General features: G+C 36.4%; 1 protein-coding gene across 1 annotated transcript in view; it reads right to left on the bottom strand.

Moving 5' to 3' along the window:
- Nucleotides 1–268: 268 nt before the first annotated feature.
- The window catches only part of FARSB (phenylalanyl-tRNA synthetase subunit beta), a 71,583-nt gene continuing 52,795 nt past the window's right edge, over nt 269–19,056 (bottom strand). The window contains exon 17 of the mRNA XM_004453105.4: nt 269–904. Within this exon, the coding sequence (XP_004453162.1) occupies nt 753–904 (152 nt within the window). The 3' untranslated portion in view covers nt 269–752. The remainder of the gene's footprint in view (nt 905–19,056) is intronic.

Below are 19,056 nucleotides of genomic sequence, written 5' to 3'. Positions count from 1 at the left end.
ATGGCCTAGGATAAAAATGAGTTCTTAATTGTTCATTACGGTTATACTGCACTGATAGCAACACCTGTCCATTTTAATTCTTCCAGCAGAACAGATCTATGTTGCATGCACTCCAATTCCATTTCAAAGTATCACAGATAGAGTACAAATTCCTCTGCATCGTCAAATATCATATTTTGTTTCATGTTTCTCTTACTTTAAAATGACTTCAAAAGTTATATCAGACTGAGGTTGAACTTGCATTAAATAAAATTCACAACACTGAGTATATGATTCTTAATTTCTAAAAATATTATTTTATTATTTCCCAATGACGAACACCTATCAAATGTAGGAAAAAAAGGCTACACCCTTAGTTATGTTCAACCTTGTTCAACATGTGCTCTTATCAGTTATCTTGTTTCATGCACCAAGGAGAAGAATGGGATCCTGTTGTGCAAGAGTAAATCAGTTACAGGATGAAGCTCTGATGTCTGAAAAGCAACTCCGATTTTCAGGGCGGATCCTGCACTGGGCCAGTACATTTCTCTGGTACTCTTCTGGGCTTTTGCCCAACAATGAAGCTTCACACACTGATAGCACAAGCATATTTGTATGCTGCACAAGCCGGCCTACTACAGGGAAAGGATGATATCTACCCATGAAGCCAGAGAGCATTTTCTACTTTATTAAACATTAAAGCACAAATGGATGTTCCCTGAAGAGGCAGGCTCAAGGACACTAGGGGGAGAATCATACAACTGAGGCTCATTTCACAAAAAAGGTTCTATATTGATTTCCAGGGAGGAGCAGGGCATGGTCAGTTCAAATTTGGTGATAACGTCAGGATGAAGGACCCCGAGCTTCCCGATGCTCTGACCCCTGGCAAGGATTTCAGCACATCGCCCAGGGAAAAAAGCAGGGCCTGAAAAACAGAGAGTGAGAGAAAAATCAATATTTCTCCTGGCAGAAATGTCGACAGACGTTTAACACTAAAAGCACATTAGTTGGCTTTAAAAATAACTATCCTTTAAACCCCTGGCTATGAAGAGAGAGCTTCCTCACACTTTCTAGGATTAAAAGAAGTACTTGATATTTCACCAAGTAGCCCTTGCAAGGAAAATTAGAGGAAATATGAAAACAAGGACCCTGTATTTTTGTTTTAAGAGTCGGGAAGGAAGGATGAAAGACACAGGAAGAAAGGAGGTGTCAGGAGAAGTCTTAGGGCATCTCTCCTGGACTTGGAGCTGGTCTTAAAAAGGACAAAGAAAAAAACATGATATATAAAATTTATGAATTTGCATAGCAAGAAACTGTTTTGGAACTGGTTTTTCCACAGAGATACCTGCTAGATAAAAAGTCTACACTGAATTCATTTACTATTTGAAATGGCACTCTGATCCCCAGTCATAACATAGAGAAACACAAGCTGCACTGTCACCGGCAGGCTGAGGGGAACCACCATGTCACCACAGCACGGCCCACATGCCGATCTGAAAAAAAGCTTTCTAAGCAGATTTGGAGCATCTACTGTAAAACCACAGCAAAGGACAGTCCCAAACAAGGCTGGGTTGATCCTCGAATCTACTTCAAGACAGATAGAAAGTTGTCTCTTCATTTGGGTGCCAAGGCACTGGTAAAAACTAGTAACTGTTCTTGAGATTGAAAGAGCTAAAAAAAAAAAAAAAAGAAACCAAATAAACATATGGCCTACTCCATATTCACAAAATTGCCAGTGCCACAGGAGAAGTTTATCAATACTCTGTACTTGACCTGAAGTTAAGAAAAAGAAAAAAGCTGACTCATTTCTCTCACCACTTGAAAAAGGGGCCAGGCCCACAGCTCCTGACTAAATGAACAGAAACATTTACTGGAATAACCTATAAATACCCAGCAGAGCTGGGCCACAAGCCTCCAGCCTGCATTTTAGAGCAAGTATATTATTTATGAAAGAGTAACCGAGGAGTCCGTACTAATGGCTCCATAGTCAGCATAATTTAAGAAATACAGATTCGTTGGAGGGGAAGGGGACCTGCTAGCATTAAGTTAGTATGGAGTTATACCACACAGACACAGGATGATTACATGTATTTCCAGACTAGCATAGAAGGATGCTTATTTATATTTCTGGGGAGAGACATGAAAAACCTTTCTAGTTGTCATTCTTAAGTAATCTTCCCGCAATCTGGTTGAAATATAAAGTGGTATGTTTATCACATCTCCAAACTAAAAACTCTGTTTCACTGTCTATTAAAGCAAGGCTTCAATGAACTGTGCTTATCTGTCTGGCTATGTGTGCTAATAAACACCTTAGGAAAGGGGCAGAGAGGGGAATAAAACAAAATAATACAGAAAACAATCCAACTGATAATGCAGAGCTTCATGAATTATCCCTTTAACTAAATATGCTAAAGATGCAAGTTGGCATATTTTAATTCTATAAAAATGAAAACCTAACAAAAAATAAAACTTTTCCCCCAAAATAAAATTAATTTTCCAATAACAAGTAAAGCTTGTATAAAGTGTTGATGGTAAGCAGCATAAATAAGAATCACAGAACTGAAAAGAACGCTGGGAAGTCATTCTTTATATAGACCACTATCAGAACACACATACACTACCTGAAAAACACACCAACCTGTTTCTAAAGGCCATTCAGAAAGGAGGTTTAAGATCTTCCCTGAAAACCTTACTATGTTGAAGAATCCTCACTGTATTCAAATCCTTTTTTAAATCTATTTTCAATTCCAATTTGACTGGATTCATTTTTACCGATCTAAGCCAGATGTGCAACATTCTAACAATGTTAGCAATATAAAGTTTAAGAGGTAAGAACTAAGAGTTCTTACTTTATTAAAAAACCTTTTGGATCAGCACTTTTTAGCAAAATTCAGTTAAATTCTTCTTCAGTTAACAAGTATGATAATGTCAGCTCTATCTCTGCTGATTAACCTGTTATGTACATAGCCAAACAAAAATATTTATATTAATAAAGGAAATTTCCCCTTTCCAAGTCAAAGCAGAGAGAACTCAAATTCATATGCTCTGTTAAAAACATCCGAATATGACAGTACTGCAGTATTGTAAACAACAACATCAAAAGTTCTCAAGCCAGTGTGTGGACCTGCCTGAGCCACTGTCTGAGCCTCCCCAGCCCATAAACAGCTCTGGGGTTAGAAGCCTTCCCTGCAGAAGAGCTGCTTCCCCATAAAGCAGGCAAAACAGGGGCCGCTGTCCTTGTGGAAAACTACACACACACGAAAAAAACTACGCCTCCCGTAACAGGATTTCTATGTAAATTCCCCTTTGCTGAACTGCACACTTTAATCCGTAATGTCAATTTTAACTTTTCTTGCCAATTTTCATTTCTAACGAGGTCAGATTATGATAGAAACACTTCTCATGAACTTCTTATTGACTCTTGTTCAGTTAGAGCAAGGCTAACATTTGTGCTCCATCTACACAAACTGAGGTACACATAAGGGCCTTCAAGTTATCAGGGGATACAGAGTCTAAAAAATGTGCTTCTTGGCTGATATTGAATGTGACCTAGGAATACTGAAAGAAAACTTACAATAATCAAAATGCATGCATTTCTTAAGGCTTTAAAAAACTTTGATGGTTCAAACCAAACACTGCAGACAGAGTCATTTTTGAGAAGGTTAAACGAGTATAATTGCTTCACTAGCACAACAAAGCCAGTCCCGGCAGCAGGAGAGAAGGTCAGCTTGGTAACGCAGGCGCAGCAATCGGCACATAATGCTACAACTAGGACTAAAGCATCTTAAATCACAGTCCTTCCAGAAGTAAAAGAAGTCACATCTGAATGAAACCAAGATATAGGTATAGGCTTGTGAAAAATCAGACCTAGATGGGAGCCACCAAAGGCTACTTTTATCTCATTAACAAACAAAAACATTTCTGGAGAAACAGCAGGTGTATGTAGAGACACAGAGTTGCCAATTTAATGAAAATCGTGTTGCCTTGTAAAGGGGAATACTAAATTTCAAATTCTCCCAAGTACCTTAGTTTTCTTTTATTCAAACATTTAAGCCTAAACAGAATTCCTGGTTTACTGGACTATTAAGGTACATAAATATTACAATTTTCAACTTGTGCCCAAATGTTCCCCATCAAAGAGCCTCCTAGTCTTTCCCCTCTAGTTCCTTACCCTAATTAAACAGACAGCTTTGCTGGTATCCATCACAATAAAATGGCTTCCCCACGTAAAACAGATTTGGGGAAAATAGGGTTCTCTGTTGAAACACATATGGAAGCCCAGACAAAAGAAACATCAGTTAAGCACAAATAAGAATTTAATTTCCAAAACTTAGTGGGGCGTAAGTAAGTTCCTTAATTAAAGCTTTTGTAGCATCTCCTCAAGGTCTCTAATTGTCTCTCTGCACTCAAACGGCAGGACCACTTTGAGGACCTGGGGGGTAATTCTCAGCCCGCAATCCAACACAGCACCTAGTCTTTAGCACATTTTCTGGCTAATTGACCTTCAAAGAGTTTGTGAGCTCCCTCTCTTGCTCGTTGCCAAACACCTTTCAGAGTTTCTTTCTGTACAACCCCCCCATCCCCCAGTCTTTCTTTTGGAGTACTATTATAAGTCCGAAGTTTGGATAAGCTTTACACATAGAGTCATTCCTATAATTCTATGAAGCATCGGAAGTAGAAGCTTAAGGCGGTAACTGAGCAGGCCCCTAATCTGAAAGCATCAGACAGTGGCATCACGCATGAAGCACTTCATTGCTTAATCTTAAAACCCTCCTGCCACTGGCTGTATTCAACTAATTCACTTAGTATTTTATTTGACCCATCTCTAAAACTCATCTACTCATACAATTTTACTTTTTTCCTTTCTTCACACTTGAATGCATGCTTTGGGGATCAACAACCCCATATATATAATTGCTTAAAATGTGGTTCTTTACCACCCAGAATTTCTACAATGTAAACATAAGGAAAAAATAAGAAGGGAGTGGGGTGGGGATCTCCAGAAAAGGAATGTCTGTGGATCATAGCAACCAAAAGAAACTATTATCATGAGCTTTAAAATAAATAAGCACACATACATAATTCAGGGACTCAAAATACAAAGATACTTGGGCGAACACAAATATATTTTAAATCTCTGTTTTAAATGACTGATTATGTAATATGAGGTTGGGAAGGGGGAGGGTTTACTCATATATTTAGAAATAATTTATTCCATGGTCCAACGACCCATCCTCAGAAATCACACAAAGGAAAGGAATTCTCCAGTGCGCAGGTATTTTATTCTGGAGTGAAACTGGCACAGTGAGTAAGAGTGGAAAGAGTGGAACAGGGTTGAAACCCTAATTTCCTATGTAGAACTTTCTCTTTGTTTCACACCCATTTCCCAAGGATATAGTAACCATAATTGCCTAACTCTGCTGCCTGCACATCGATATCACCTTTTCTAAATAATGTTAAAGGAAGAGAAAAGACAGGATATAGGGCCTGTAAAAACTGAGCTGAACAGACACTTAGATACTAAACATGTGAGCACTATACCATTATTATGGGGTTTTTGAAGTCATCAGTGGAATTACACAAAGCAGGGAGAACACAGGGGAAAAAGGGCCATAACGTGGGTAAGATGCTAACTGACAGAAGGAAAGTAAAAAGGTTTAGAAATATGGGGAGAAAAAAAGTCAACTACTCAGTTACACATACACACATATACATTCTCTTTTTTTAAGATCCTAGTACATTCTGGGTTGGAAGAAAATGTGGAGATCATTTAATCTGTAAAATGTGGAGATCATTTAATCTGTAAGTGGAGAATGAATAATTTCCAAATGGTAATATAAAACACCATTTCCCCCCGAGATTTATACAATTCTTCACCTTACATCAGAAGTGAAATATTTATGGTACCTAAAGTCTTTAAAGAGAGGAGACCTAATCCCTTGAGTTTAATAGCTATCTTTCATCCCTTTCTGAAGATCAAAAGAAAGAAAAGCCCCTTATACAACTTTACAGTGCTAATCCCAACACACCTGCAGACATCGTTAACTTTTTTTTTTAAGGCTATTTCTAGTTCATTATTTTAAAAATAATTTCCATTTATTTTCAATGTTCAAATATATGCCCCCCCCCCTTTTTTATTATCTTTTTTAAAAAAAGATACATAGATCACACAAAATGTTAACTCTTAAAGCCAAGGAACTGGCTGTGCGAGAGCTGGTCCCAGCTTAACCCCACAACTCAGACCTGGGAGAAGGAGCCTGTGTTGGCAGCAATATCATATCAAGACAGGACATGGCAAAAATCTGTATTACAAATAAAGACAGTATCCTGTATGGCCTTATTCTTAGAAATCAATCAGCAAAGTCTGGACTACCTAGTCTTTTACATAAGGAAGAAATGCCTTAAAGAACTATCTTTTCTTATACAACACTATAAATTCTTTATGACTAAATATTTATAATCATAACTCCAAAATTTCCCAGTCTTAATTTATGTAGAGAAATCTATAGTTTATTTCCATGGCTGTTAATTTTTAACATTTCTTATGAAAAATTTAGTTAACTAGCAGGGCAAATAATAAATGATTAAATAGAAAATGCTAGAGGAAATTAGATCTATTTTCAAGTCTAAACTATTAGTCTTCATATACACACTATTCTAAAATGTAAAGAAAGTCACAACTATTGGAAAAGCTTAAATGTGGTCCACCTTAACTGCAATATTAAATCAGTCTTAACCTAACTTGTGTAAAAGGATTTCTAACTAGGTTAAAAAGTGCCTTCACTGTCTGTTTGAAAACTCCTATTCCTAAAATAATGCCATCATTCTACATTTGCCTGGCACTTAAATAATTTTTCCAAGGATTTTCACATATCTTAAATACTCCTAAAACAGATTTAAAAGAGCAATTTTAAAAAAAAAAGGAAGTGACTGTTATGCCTTCCTGAGCTGACATGTAGTTCTTTCCCTAGTCTTTCATCTGATATAAGCCTTTAGAGGAGGGCTATTTCTCATACCAAATGGGAGCAACTTAACTATTTTCTCCCCAATTATAGAGATAATAAAAATAATGACAACAGAGACTGTTGTAGGGCTAACTAAAAAGGAACAGAAATGTTGAATGTATGAAATTGTATTTATAATTTCACAATTCACTTCCTCAACTGAGACCTATGGCTAACCTGGAGTGAACATAACTTTAAACATGTCATTATGTTCGATATGTTTTAGTTTCTGAACTAGATTTCAGTAGATAAGTAGGGCATGTGGAAGAAAACGTAAAAAAAAAAAAAAAAAAAAGTAAAAACATAGTCCATTCTGTTTCTTATGCCTGCCCTCCATCATCCCTAGTAAAAGCAGGGCAGGGGTCCCAGTGAGGCCCTCGTCAAGCTCTCTGTGGGACAGGCATGCTACAGATGGGGAAAAGTGAAGCACAAGGAGATTAGGAGACTTGCCCAAGGCAAGCAATAGTATAGGCTAGAGAGCAAACCAAAGGTGAGGAGGGGCACTGAAACGGTACACTTTATGTGTGGCCCACAGGCACAGAAGGACTGTAAGATGTTTTTAAGCTTTTGGTCAAGCTGTCCATTTCATGTTTGCAAACTGTTCTGGTTTAAACATAAATAAACAAAAGTTAAAGCAAACCAACTGTGACACTTTGCCGCCTTTAACCCTAGTACACAGCCAGGTATACTCTGAAATATTATTAACAAAACATGATTCTGACAAAACCTAGAGCATTCCAGGGAAAACATATATATACTCCATATAAAAAAAAAATTTTTTTAAGGAGGGATTGGGATTGAACCTGGGACCTCCTACCATGGGAAGCAGGTACTTAACCCCTGAGCTACATCTGTTCCCCCCAGATAATATATTATTTGTGAAGATAAATGAGCAGAACCTGATACTTCTAAAAAAGTCAAAGAAAAAGACCTGTTATGTTAGAACCTGTGCCATGTTTTTCTGAAGCAGATAAACTCTTGTAGAATCTTAAATGGCCTTGGAGGGATCCTGCCCAAGCCTTATTTTACATGAGAAAATGGATACCAAAGCAGCTAAGAAACTTGCCCAAAATCATAGAGCCAAATAACAGCAGAGAGGAAATTTGAACTCAGGACTTTTTGAACCCCAGGTATGATTTTTCATAATGCTGCTTTTCTGAAGGGCAGACCCTTATTTACTCCTTATTCTGAGGATACTCTACCCATTCCAAAGTGCTTTCACAACTCTGTGGTACAAATAGGACAGATACCATTCCTACTTTACAGACGAAGAAACTGTGGCACAGAGAAATTGAACCCTAAATCACACGCCTAAAGGGACAGGCAACATCCACTGTTATTTTTACTGTATCACAGTTGACTATCATGCATTGTAGGGTTCTAGGGTTTAACAATGTATTCTTCCCTATCGTTATAATTAGAGTATATCATCTTGGGGTCTGCTTTTTTTACTCAGTTTATATCCACAAGTCTGGAGACTTCTTAAAAAATCACATTCCACTATATTTATATGCCATAGTTTGCCAAATTAATCTTTCAATATTTTATAAAATATTCCCAATTATTCACTACTATATATAGGTCTTCTATAAACACATATATTCTTTTTTGCTCTTTCTTGGATTCTTTTCCAAAGAGTATCATACAAAATTTTAAAAACATGAATCACCTTATAGCTCATTAGATATCAAAATGTCAAACAGATTACTAGCAGTGGTAGGAGCAACAAACCACAAACTTAACGTAAGATGCCACTGACCCCACTTACATAACACAGATAAAAAACCATCAGTAGGAAGATCACGTTCCCAACCCACTACCCATATGAGCCAGTAGGTGCTCAGAGGTACTACCAGGAGGGATGACAGGTTTCCCAAGCCACCTATGTGAGCAACACCATTCATTTATCAAACAGGTTAACATTAGGCCACAGCTATTTAACACCAATGTAAAGGAAAATAACTCATCAAAGATCAAAACCAAGTATGTTAAATAGCCTATCCATCATTTACACGAAATTATTGAAAATATTTTAAATGAAGGTGAATCTACTGGATGGCTGCAATGATGTAATACATAAAGTAATACAGACAAGTAAAATAAGTTAAAAAGCAGAAAGGAGTCTTTCTAAGCAAAGCATACATAGGGAGAGGAAAAGGAGAAATGTATTGGCTGATGGAAGAAACTCTGAGAGAAGATAGGTATCTAATGGATGTTTAGTTAAGTTTCTGCTTCCCCACTGCCCCGAAAGTCCACAGTAAAATATGTATTTCTAATTTTTAAACAAAGCACATTATGAATTGACATTTTTTAAAAAAATCAGAGCAAGCATTAGTTATTAAAGGCTTTTAGAGTCTTGCTTGTTAAAAAAAGAAAAGAAAAATCTTTGTCAAAAGTGATTTATAACAATCTTCTATTTCCTAGAAAAATGGTAGCAGATGATAAGCTATTAGCTACAGAGCACTGGGGGTTACTATACCAAAACATAACTTTGATTCAATTAAGCAAAGCAGGAACAAAATAGAAACAGAAAAAGGTGCTGGGATTCAGTGGAGTAACTTCATTTATTCTGAGCAGATTAATGAGAGAAGCAAAGTCAGGAAGGTGGGGGGGGGGGCAGACGGTTCCAAAATCATCACTCAATAAATCCTCTAGCTGGGAAACCTGCAAAGTGCTCTGAAAGGATGATAGATACCAACATTTGCTCCAGCCCCAGTATAAGTCAGATCTAAGAACCACACAGTCCTCTACTTTGAAACAATGTATTTTTGAAACTGTTATAAAAATCCAACATATAAAGAAAGAAGCAGCTAAATATGTTATAAACATCTTAATTATGGCAAACATGTTTCACTTTTGGAATCTGTGAATATTATACATTCAGAATTATTTAAAACATGAAAAATCAGAGATTAAGAATAAATTTATTTTTCAAACTAAGGTCTTGCTTTAACTTCTAAGGATCTCACTCTATTTACAGATAAATGTATTTCAATGTTGAGAAGAAAGACTTTCAATGAATCAAGAAGGACAGAGACTATTAGACGCCTTCATTTCTTGAAAAAGGAATCTGTAACAAGTTGTACCTTCATTAAAACTCCATATACCTGTGAACTTCTCTCTCTGCATGTAGACCAGTTTTTATTCCAGTTCTTACCCAGTTTCAAATATCCTTACTTTTCCTCCTGAACCTACCCAATTTGACTAAGGACTTTTCAAAACAATTTAATATTTTAATATATCAAAGACCAAAAGGTTTTAGATCTCTCTATTCTTTATGAAAGGTAAATAATAAAAAAAAAAAAGTCACAACAATAATTGGAAAGCAATGTGTATCAAAAAATTTACAAAGCAAATGGAAAAAGATAAAATCAGATCTATTCCTCATACCAGTACAACAGGATTAACTATCAATAGGTAAGAGATTTAAATGTAAAAAAATGAAATCTTATAGCACTAGAAGAAACATGGGGAATTCCTCTCTAATCTCAGACTGGCAATCTTTCCTAGCTATGACTCATTAATCCAAAAGCAACAAGGAAAAAGACTGATAAATTTGACTAATTAAATAATAATTTTTTAAAAATCAGCATAGCAAAAAACATCATAAACGAAGTCCAAGATAACTGACAAACTGAAAATAGTTGAACATACAGGCACATCTCATTTTATATGCTTTGCTTTATTGTCTTTCACAGATACTGCATTTTTAAAACAATGTGAAGGTATGGGGCAACCCTACATCAAGGAAGCCTATTGGTGCCATTTATCCAATAGTAATGTGCTCACTTTGTGTCTCTGCATCACATTTTAATTAAGGTATATACACTGTTTCTTTTTTAGATATAATGCTATTGCACACTTAATAGACTTGAGCAGTGTAGACATACTTTTTATATGCACTGAGGAACCAAAAAATTTTTGTGACTTGATTTACTGCAGTGGTCTGAAACTGAATGCACAATATTTCCGAAGTATGTCTATATGTTACAAAGGATTAATATCCCTAAAACATAAAAACTTTATAAAAATAGAAAAGAAAAAGGCCAACAAACCCACAGAAGAAAACGAGCAAGAAGATATGAACAAGCAGTTCACAGAAAATGAAATAAAAATGTCCTGTAAACAAGAAAGTATGTTTACACTTGCTCATAATAGGGGAAATCTAACTAAAATTACAATGAGATCCCATTTTTCACCTGTAAGATTGACAAAGACAGAAAAGCCTGACAAGAAACAGGTCCTCAGTTCTGCTGCTGCTGGATTTGTACAATGTTAGAACCAGAAGCCTGATGGAGGAGTATTGGTAGTATCTAGCAAAAATATGCATTTACCCTTTGCCCCTGTAATCCTGTACTTCTAGAAATCTGCCCCAATGATACACAGGCAAGAATACCAAATACATATTTCATTCATTGTAGCAATATTTGTAACAGCAAAAGACTGGAAACAACTCAAATGTCCATCAATAGGGAATAAGTTGAATACACCATGGTGTTCCATTCAGTGGAGGACTCTGCCAATATCAAGAGGCAGGAAGATTTCCATTTGCTGCTCTGGAGTTATCACCAGTGTAGATAAAGTAAAAAGAAGCACAGTACAGAACAGTGTGCAAAGCATGATGCTTTTTTAAAAAGTTGAGAAGTGGGAGGAGAATATAAATACACACAATTATACTTAAAAAACAAACTATTGAAAGATAAACTGGAAACTAGATCATAACCTAGAGAGGGAGGGAAGAAACAGTATGGAGGGGACAGAGATGAAAGCTAGAACTCTCTAAATGAATCTTATTTTGTAGGATAGATCCTAAATACAAAACAGAGATAAATTTTAAACTCTTTTCTTTATTACTGTTAGTAATAATATATTGCTATTGATATTTTGAAACTATGCTAGAGCAAATAATGTATTTGTTAGGAAACAAAATTTTCAATGTAAAAAAAAAAAGAACTACAAATATGAAATTAAACATATTAAGTAAAAGCTCTCTAATTCAGAATAATTGGAAAAATCTATGTGCTCAATGGTATTTTTTTTTCTTTTTAGAAAAAAAACTTTTCCCAGCTCTGTATACTAAAAGGTCTTAGAAACAGTTATTTTCTCAAAAGCAAAAGCAACCTTAGCACCCATATTATGATGTAAATTTGATTTCCCACTAAAAGGAACCATGGCTACTTGAAGATATGGCTGATTCCAGGCCTAAGGCGGAAACTATGCAATACAAGCCCAGAAATACATTTCCTACATTACCACTCCCTTCCAAAAAAGCCCCAATATACAATTTATCCTCTTCATTTTAACAAGAACCTCACTACAATACAAGCTTCTTAAGACTAAATAAGAAAATAAATAAAATTCTTTCTTGAACAATTTAGTCCTAAGGCCATAATGTGGGGCTAAGCAGTACAGAAATCCCCAGCCAGGAGTGGAGGGTGGGGGCTCTGTGTGGCCCAGAAAGCCATCTTACATAGGGTCACAGCCCTCCAGAGTCTAAGACGTCCTGGTGAGAGCAGTGCAAGGACAGTCCGGGAGGGCAGCAGAGTGTGCATGAGGAATAGGGCATATGTGCAGGGGAAGGGCAGTGATAAAGAAGAGTACTCAGTTCCAGTCAGGGATGCTGATGAAATAATGGGAGCCAGGTTTCCCATTGTTGGAGAAAGGCAGGTACAAATATGGAGCAGGGAAAACTGAAGCACTGGGCTGGATTTGGAGGAATTGTTGTGGACTTATAGTCTTTTATATATATATATATATATACACACACACACACACACACACACATATATATACATACATATATACACACACACACGCACATATATATAAACGAATACAACATAAATGTGTATGCATGTGTGCACGCACAAACAGCATACCACTCTCCCTAATTCAGTCCACTAAGGCGGCCTTGGAAAAGCACACTCTCCCCCAATTGCAATAAATACATCTAACACCCAGATATTGGCTTCTAGATACCATTCCACTAAAAGAAACCAGGTTGGAGGAGTGACTGATTCCAAATCTGTGGCAAAGAAAGTACAAGATAAGCCTAGAACATCTTGTGCCAAAAGCAAGGAAGTGCTCAAAATTAAGAGAAACACATTAAAGGGAGACAGAAGACAGCATGAAGGGGCTCCCACTGGCCAAACTGGGGACAATCTGAACATCAAAATAAATAATGATTCTAACAAACTAATATACATTAAATAAAATAAGAACTCATGAGTCCATACGATATATATAAGGAATAGGATATTTACATAATTTCAAAATTCCTCTCCACAAAATACTTTTTACAAAGGGGGAAAGAATAACTTTATAGTAAAGAAGCCTAACTAACACAACCTTAATCAAGTGATCAAAGTAAGCATCATTCCTTATGGGATAATTGGAATTATATGCCATTTGATAGTACGTATTGAGAAAAAAGCATCACTTCTGTAATATTCCTTCGAGATGCTTAACCTGGACCTAATAGGGAAAATACCAGATAAACCCAAATTGAGGGACATACTACAAAATAACTGGCCTGTAATCTTCAAAAGCACCAAGCTCATAGTTAAAAGGCACGATTGTTCCAGAAGTTCCGAGAAGCTAAAGGCAAAAACTGATGATTTGTTATAGCTTTAAAGGAAACTGATAAGACTTGCATAGGGTCTAAGGATGTATCAATGTTATGTATCAATGTTAAAATTTCCTTATTTTGCTAACTGTATTGTGGCTATGTAGGAGAATGTCTTTGTAGGAAACACACACTGAAGTACTCTGGAGTAAACAGACATCAGAATAGAAATTTCCTTTCAAATAGTTAAGGAAGAAGTTCTTGTACAGCACTTGCATTTTTAAGCTTGTGATCATTTCAAAATGTTTAAAATTTAAAGGGAGCAAAGGGAGCCTCCACCCAATTCTCAAAAAAAGGCTGAAAAATATTGCCCTTGAAATATACACCTTAAAAGAAAATGAAAATGAAATGTGACTACATCAAGAAAGAAAGGACATTTTGAAGATAAATACATTTTAAAAATTATTTTAACCACATCAACTTGAAAAGGAATGAGTAGTTAACTGTTTTAAATTACCCCAATTATTATTCTCTTAAGAACTGACTCTTTGGGAAACGGACTTTGGCCCAGTGGTTAGGGCGTCCGTCTACCATATGGGAGGTCCGCGGTTCAAACCCCGGGCCTCCTTGACCCGTGTGGAGCTGGCCATGAGCAGCGCTGATGCGCGCAAGGAGTGCCGTGCCACGCAAGGGTGTCCCCCGCGTGGGGGAGCCCCACGCGCAAGGAGTGCGCCCATGAGGAAAAGCCGCCCAGCGTGAAAGGAAAGAGCAGCCTGCCCAGGAATGGCGCCGCCCACACTTCCCGTGCCGCTGACGCCAACAGAAGCGGACAAAGAAACAAGACGCAGCAAATAGACACCAAGAACAGACAACCAGGGGAGGGGGGGGGGGAATTAAATAAATAAATAAATCTTTAAAAAAAAAAAAAAAAAAAAAAAAAAAAAAAAAAGAACTGACTCTTTTTCAGGTTACTCCAATAGATAAGAAGTTGTTTCCTCCCTTAAGATCTATCTAGCCATGCAGCCATCTTCTATATAACCATCTAGATACAAGCATGCATACATATACATATTTTACCTCTATTACAATATTTTTTAATATTTTTAAAAATGTAATACCTTATCATTTATTTCATTTTGTTACCTTACCACTGACAAAGTATTCCATGTTACTTATTATTTTAAGTGACTAAGTTAATTATGTTTAGGGAATTTTAGGAACTTTAAAGACTAAAAAAATGAAATCACCACCTCATTATAATGCTTTTCTTCAAATTACCCAAGAGAATTTGAGAAATATCAGCTGGATCATTTTTAGTCAATGTTAAATGAAGAAAATTACTCTTGATTTTCCAAAACACAGAAGATGCCTTAAGTACCTGGTGTTCCCATGCAACTGGATCTAGAGAACAACCAAACCCCAAGTCCCATCGCTGACTGATGAGTAGCTGGATAGATACCAATCATTTTTCACATTCCCAATGTACCACTCCTGGTGATATGCCTTGGTATTATTAAAATTTATAGACACTTTTAATCATGGCAGCTGAAAGAAGAGCAAGCAAAATAGGTTGTAAAGGGAATGAGAACATCCAATCGTCATCAATCTAGCAGTCCTGAACTTTCTTTTCAAAATTCTTTTTTTTAAAAAAAGATTTATTTATTTACTTATTCCTCACCCCTCCCTCCATTGTCTGCTCTCTGTGTCCATTCACTGTGTGTCTTCTGTGTCTGCTTGTATTCTCATTAGGTGGCTCTGGGAACCGGTTCTGGAACCTTCCAGAGTGGGAGAGAGGCAATCATTCTCTTGTGCCACCTCAGTTCCCTGATCTGCTGTGTCTCTTATTATCTCTCCTCTGGGTCTCTTCTTATTGTGTCATCTTGCTGCGCCAGCTCTCCACGTGGGTCAGCACTCTGCGTGGGCCAGCTTGCTACATGGGTCAGCTTGCCTTCACCAGGAAGCCCTGGGCATCAAACCCTGGACCTCCTATATGGTAGATGGGAGCCCAACTGCTTGAGCCACATCCACTTCCCCCTGAACTTTTTGATCCTCTTTGAAAGTAGGTTTGCAACACTTTTTTAGAAGGAGGGAGAGAGAGGGAGAGAGAATATGAATATGGGAAAGAATGATTTTACTGAGTTAATTTCAAAATAACTTAGATGTTAGCTTGAAACTTGATTCAATAATCATAGAGTTGGAAAGTATTTCAATACTGCCAAGGAGTTCAGGCAGGTAAAAATTAAAATTACATTATAATCTTTGAGAAAGAGAAAACACCAAATACCAGTGGCTTAAGTAAAAAAGAAATTTATTATCTCTCTCATGCCAAAGTCAGAGTAAGTGTCCCAGGGAGAGAAGACCTTTATTTTGAGTGGCCAAGTGCTCTCAGCAGATTGCCTCATACTTACCAACTCTAGGGATTTATTCAATGTTTATTTTTTCCAACCACCCACCCATCCATTCTTTTAATCCCCCCATCTATTTAAGATTCAGATTGGCCTCTTAAAGAGTTGACATTTAATATGCCAGGACATGTCATTCTTCAGGAATCACAGAGCAGAGGTTCTCAATCAATACGGTGCAACGCACCAATGTGCCAAAACCAGGTGCTGCCAAATGTTGACCAATGTGTAAAATTGCTAACAAGCAATTAAGTTAGGAAAGTGAAATTAACTATTATATATGTGAGATAAAAACTGAGCAGTCAAAATTACCCTAAAAATCTTTTTTAAAACTTTCAGGACCCAGACTCCTTGAAAGAGTACAAGCTACAAATGAACTTCTTTTGCACCTTTTTACACTTGGGCCTTGGCATCCTTTTCTCTACAATTGTGGAAGCCAAGGTAGAGCTAGGGGTCAGGAAAAAAGGGTAAGTAAAAATATCTTTCTCTTCTTTTTTATCCAGTTTATATAGTTGAATTTTAATAACTCCAAAGTATGCATTCTGTTATAGCATGCATTCTCAACAGGATGAAAACTGGTTCCTGAAGGATGTGGCAGGAATTTAGATACTGCAGTGGTTTGTGGCCCTCCAAAGCTCAGCCTTAACAAAATCTTTTTCCCTAGTATTTAATTTTTCATGGGATATCACACAAGCAGCACTGACATGAAGACAGAAAAAAATGTACACAAGATCAGTGCTACAAAACCAGAGCAAATAGATGGCTGTAGTTGAAGGACTTTCTTTCCATCAGTTGCTCAATCTCGAAGTTATATTTTAAGAGGGAGCCTGCTCGTGCCTATGGGCTGCCATTGGCTGCCTTATGGATGGTGTTTATATTTGCTCCTTAGAGCTTCTAAGTGGGACAGGGTTTGAGAATTTAATAAAATAGTTTACATTTTATTCAATAATTCAGAGAATGTATTCAACCCATCATTGTTATGTTCAGTGCTAAAAAGACAAAATATATTAATAATACCTAAATAACATTTAAATTATATCAAGCAAAAGTTAAGTTCACTAAAAATAACTTTTAAGAAACTAATTTCAATTGTTTCACTTTTGCTCAAAAATAAGGTTTGAATAATTTTTAAAGTTTGAGACACTGTTTTTCTGTATTTATGTAAATTGCTAATTGGCATATGTAACTTGACACATTACAATTTATATATGTGAATAATAACAGAAGTTATTCAGCAAATTAAATAAAAAAGTTGAATGCTAAAATAATTTTAACATTTAACTTAAAATTTTTAGTCATTCTTAACCATGCAGTAAAAAAAAAAAAAACAGTAAGCTTTCTACTTATTCTTTTTTATGTATAAAGCACAGAAATACATATGGTACATAACAAATATGGAGTATTAGAATTTCATGGAGGAAAAATTAGGAAAAAAAAAATGTAAAAAGAGTTCCATAAGGGAGTGAGAATTTTAAAAGGTTGTGGAGCACTGTCTTACAGCAATGATTATCAGATGGAAAACTGCGCTGATCATGTCCTTCAAGATGGGACCCTAAATAGAATAGGGCACTCCACTTTGCTACGAGTATTAAAATGTCAAGGAAGTATCAAAACAAACAAACAAAGGTGAGCAGGAGTGGGGGACTTTGCCTTGTGGAGGTAAGAGAAGATGAGACAAGAACACTGAATACACTAAAAAACAAAACAAGGCTACGTGAATAGTGTGATTAACTGCTGAAGCTTTTATATACATTGTGGCCCCATGTTCTGCTGCAGTTTTGACTGTGGCAATTAGTGCTGATTTGCTTAATACTGTTTTGAGTCTTTTAACCCTTTCAAATGAGTTAACAAAAAGGACAGTACCTAAAAGCTTGCCTCAAACACAAAAAAGCAGAGAACCAGAGTAATAAGGTCAGGAAGCATCAAAACCCCCAAAAGCTTTTTTAAAAACCCGATATACCTTGACAGACAATGTTTGTGGATGGTAATTAAATATAGACATGTCATACACAAACCCCTTATTCTAGTACAGAAAGATTTGTGTAAATCAAAGCATAAGTTGAAAACCTTTATTTCAACAAGTTCTTCAATGTTCATTTTCTCATATATTTCAGAGCTCATATTACACTAAAAACCAGTGTGAAGACCAGGGAAACATCACAATTTCACCCATATTTTTAAGTATCTAAAATCTTTCACAGGTGTCCTTAAAGAGGAAAAGGGTCAGGACCTATAGGTCAAGTCAATGATCATTTAGATGTTACTACAACAGAAGGTACCTAAGTAACCACAATTTGTACATATGGCATAGGACTGGCTGTGCATATTATTTACCAGCTTATTCTTCATCTCAGAAAGTGAGTTCTGAGCAGCATTAAAACTAGAAATGTCAAAACTAAAAGATCTATTACTCCTATTTCTCCATCAGGGATCTTGTCCCAAGTTCTGTAGAATTGTGAATAATCAAAATTGAAATGGTAACAAATTAAGGGGGGAAACCATCACATTCTCAAGTCGATACAGGCAACTGCACTATGTTATATAAGAAATTATTTTTGCCATTGATTTGCCTGGCAACCACCTACTGTTCTAAACACAAAAAATGTTAAGAATTTTCAAAGTGGTTTTTGAAAAGGATAAATGCATTTTAACATACATAATTTAGTTTGCGAACCACAAAAACTAAGGGGAAGAAGCCTGGAAAAAAGCATATACTTACACTACAATAATCTGATCAAATGCCACTGATGCATTAAAATCCTTTTGAAACTGTTAAAATGCTCTGCATTCTGCTAAAAAGTTGGTTTCTTTTTTAAATTTTTTCCTCAACAATTGATATTATTTGAATATCAACTGGACATTCCATCTCACTTTTTGTTCTTAATTGCAAATGAGGGCCAGGCAAATGAAATTATCTAAGAGTCAGTGACCAAGGCTTCAACTGTGACAGCAGTCCTGGGCTTTATGAGGGCTTCCGCAGAGACTGTATGTGCCTGCACAACGGGCAAGGTTACACTCCAATGTCAAGAGAACTTCTGAGGATCAGTTCGACAATCAATTGAATGAGTTTCTAGATTTCTCTTACATTAGACAAGGGCAAGTTTCT

Source organism: Dasypus novemcinctus, chromosome 7 (assembly GCF_030445035.2).
Source record: "Dasypus novemcinctus isolate mDasNov1 chromosome 7, mDasNov1.1.hap2, whole genome shotgun sequence".
In the NCBI taxonomy this organism is placed as follows: Eukaryota; Metazoa; Chordata; class Mammalia; order Cingulata; family Dasypodidae; genus Dasypus; species Dasypus novemcinctus.
This window is presented reverse-complemented; position numbering and strand designations above follow the sequence as displayed.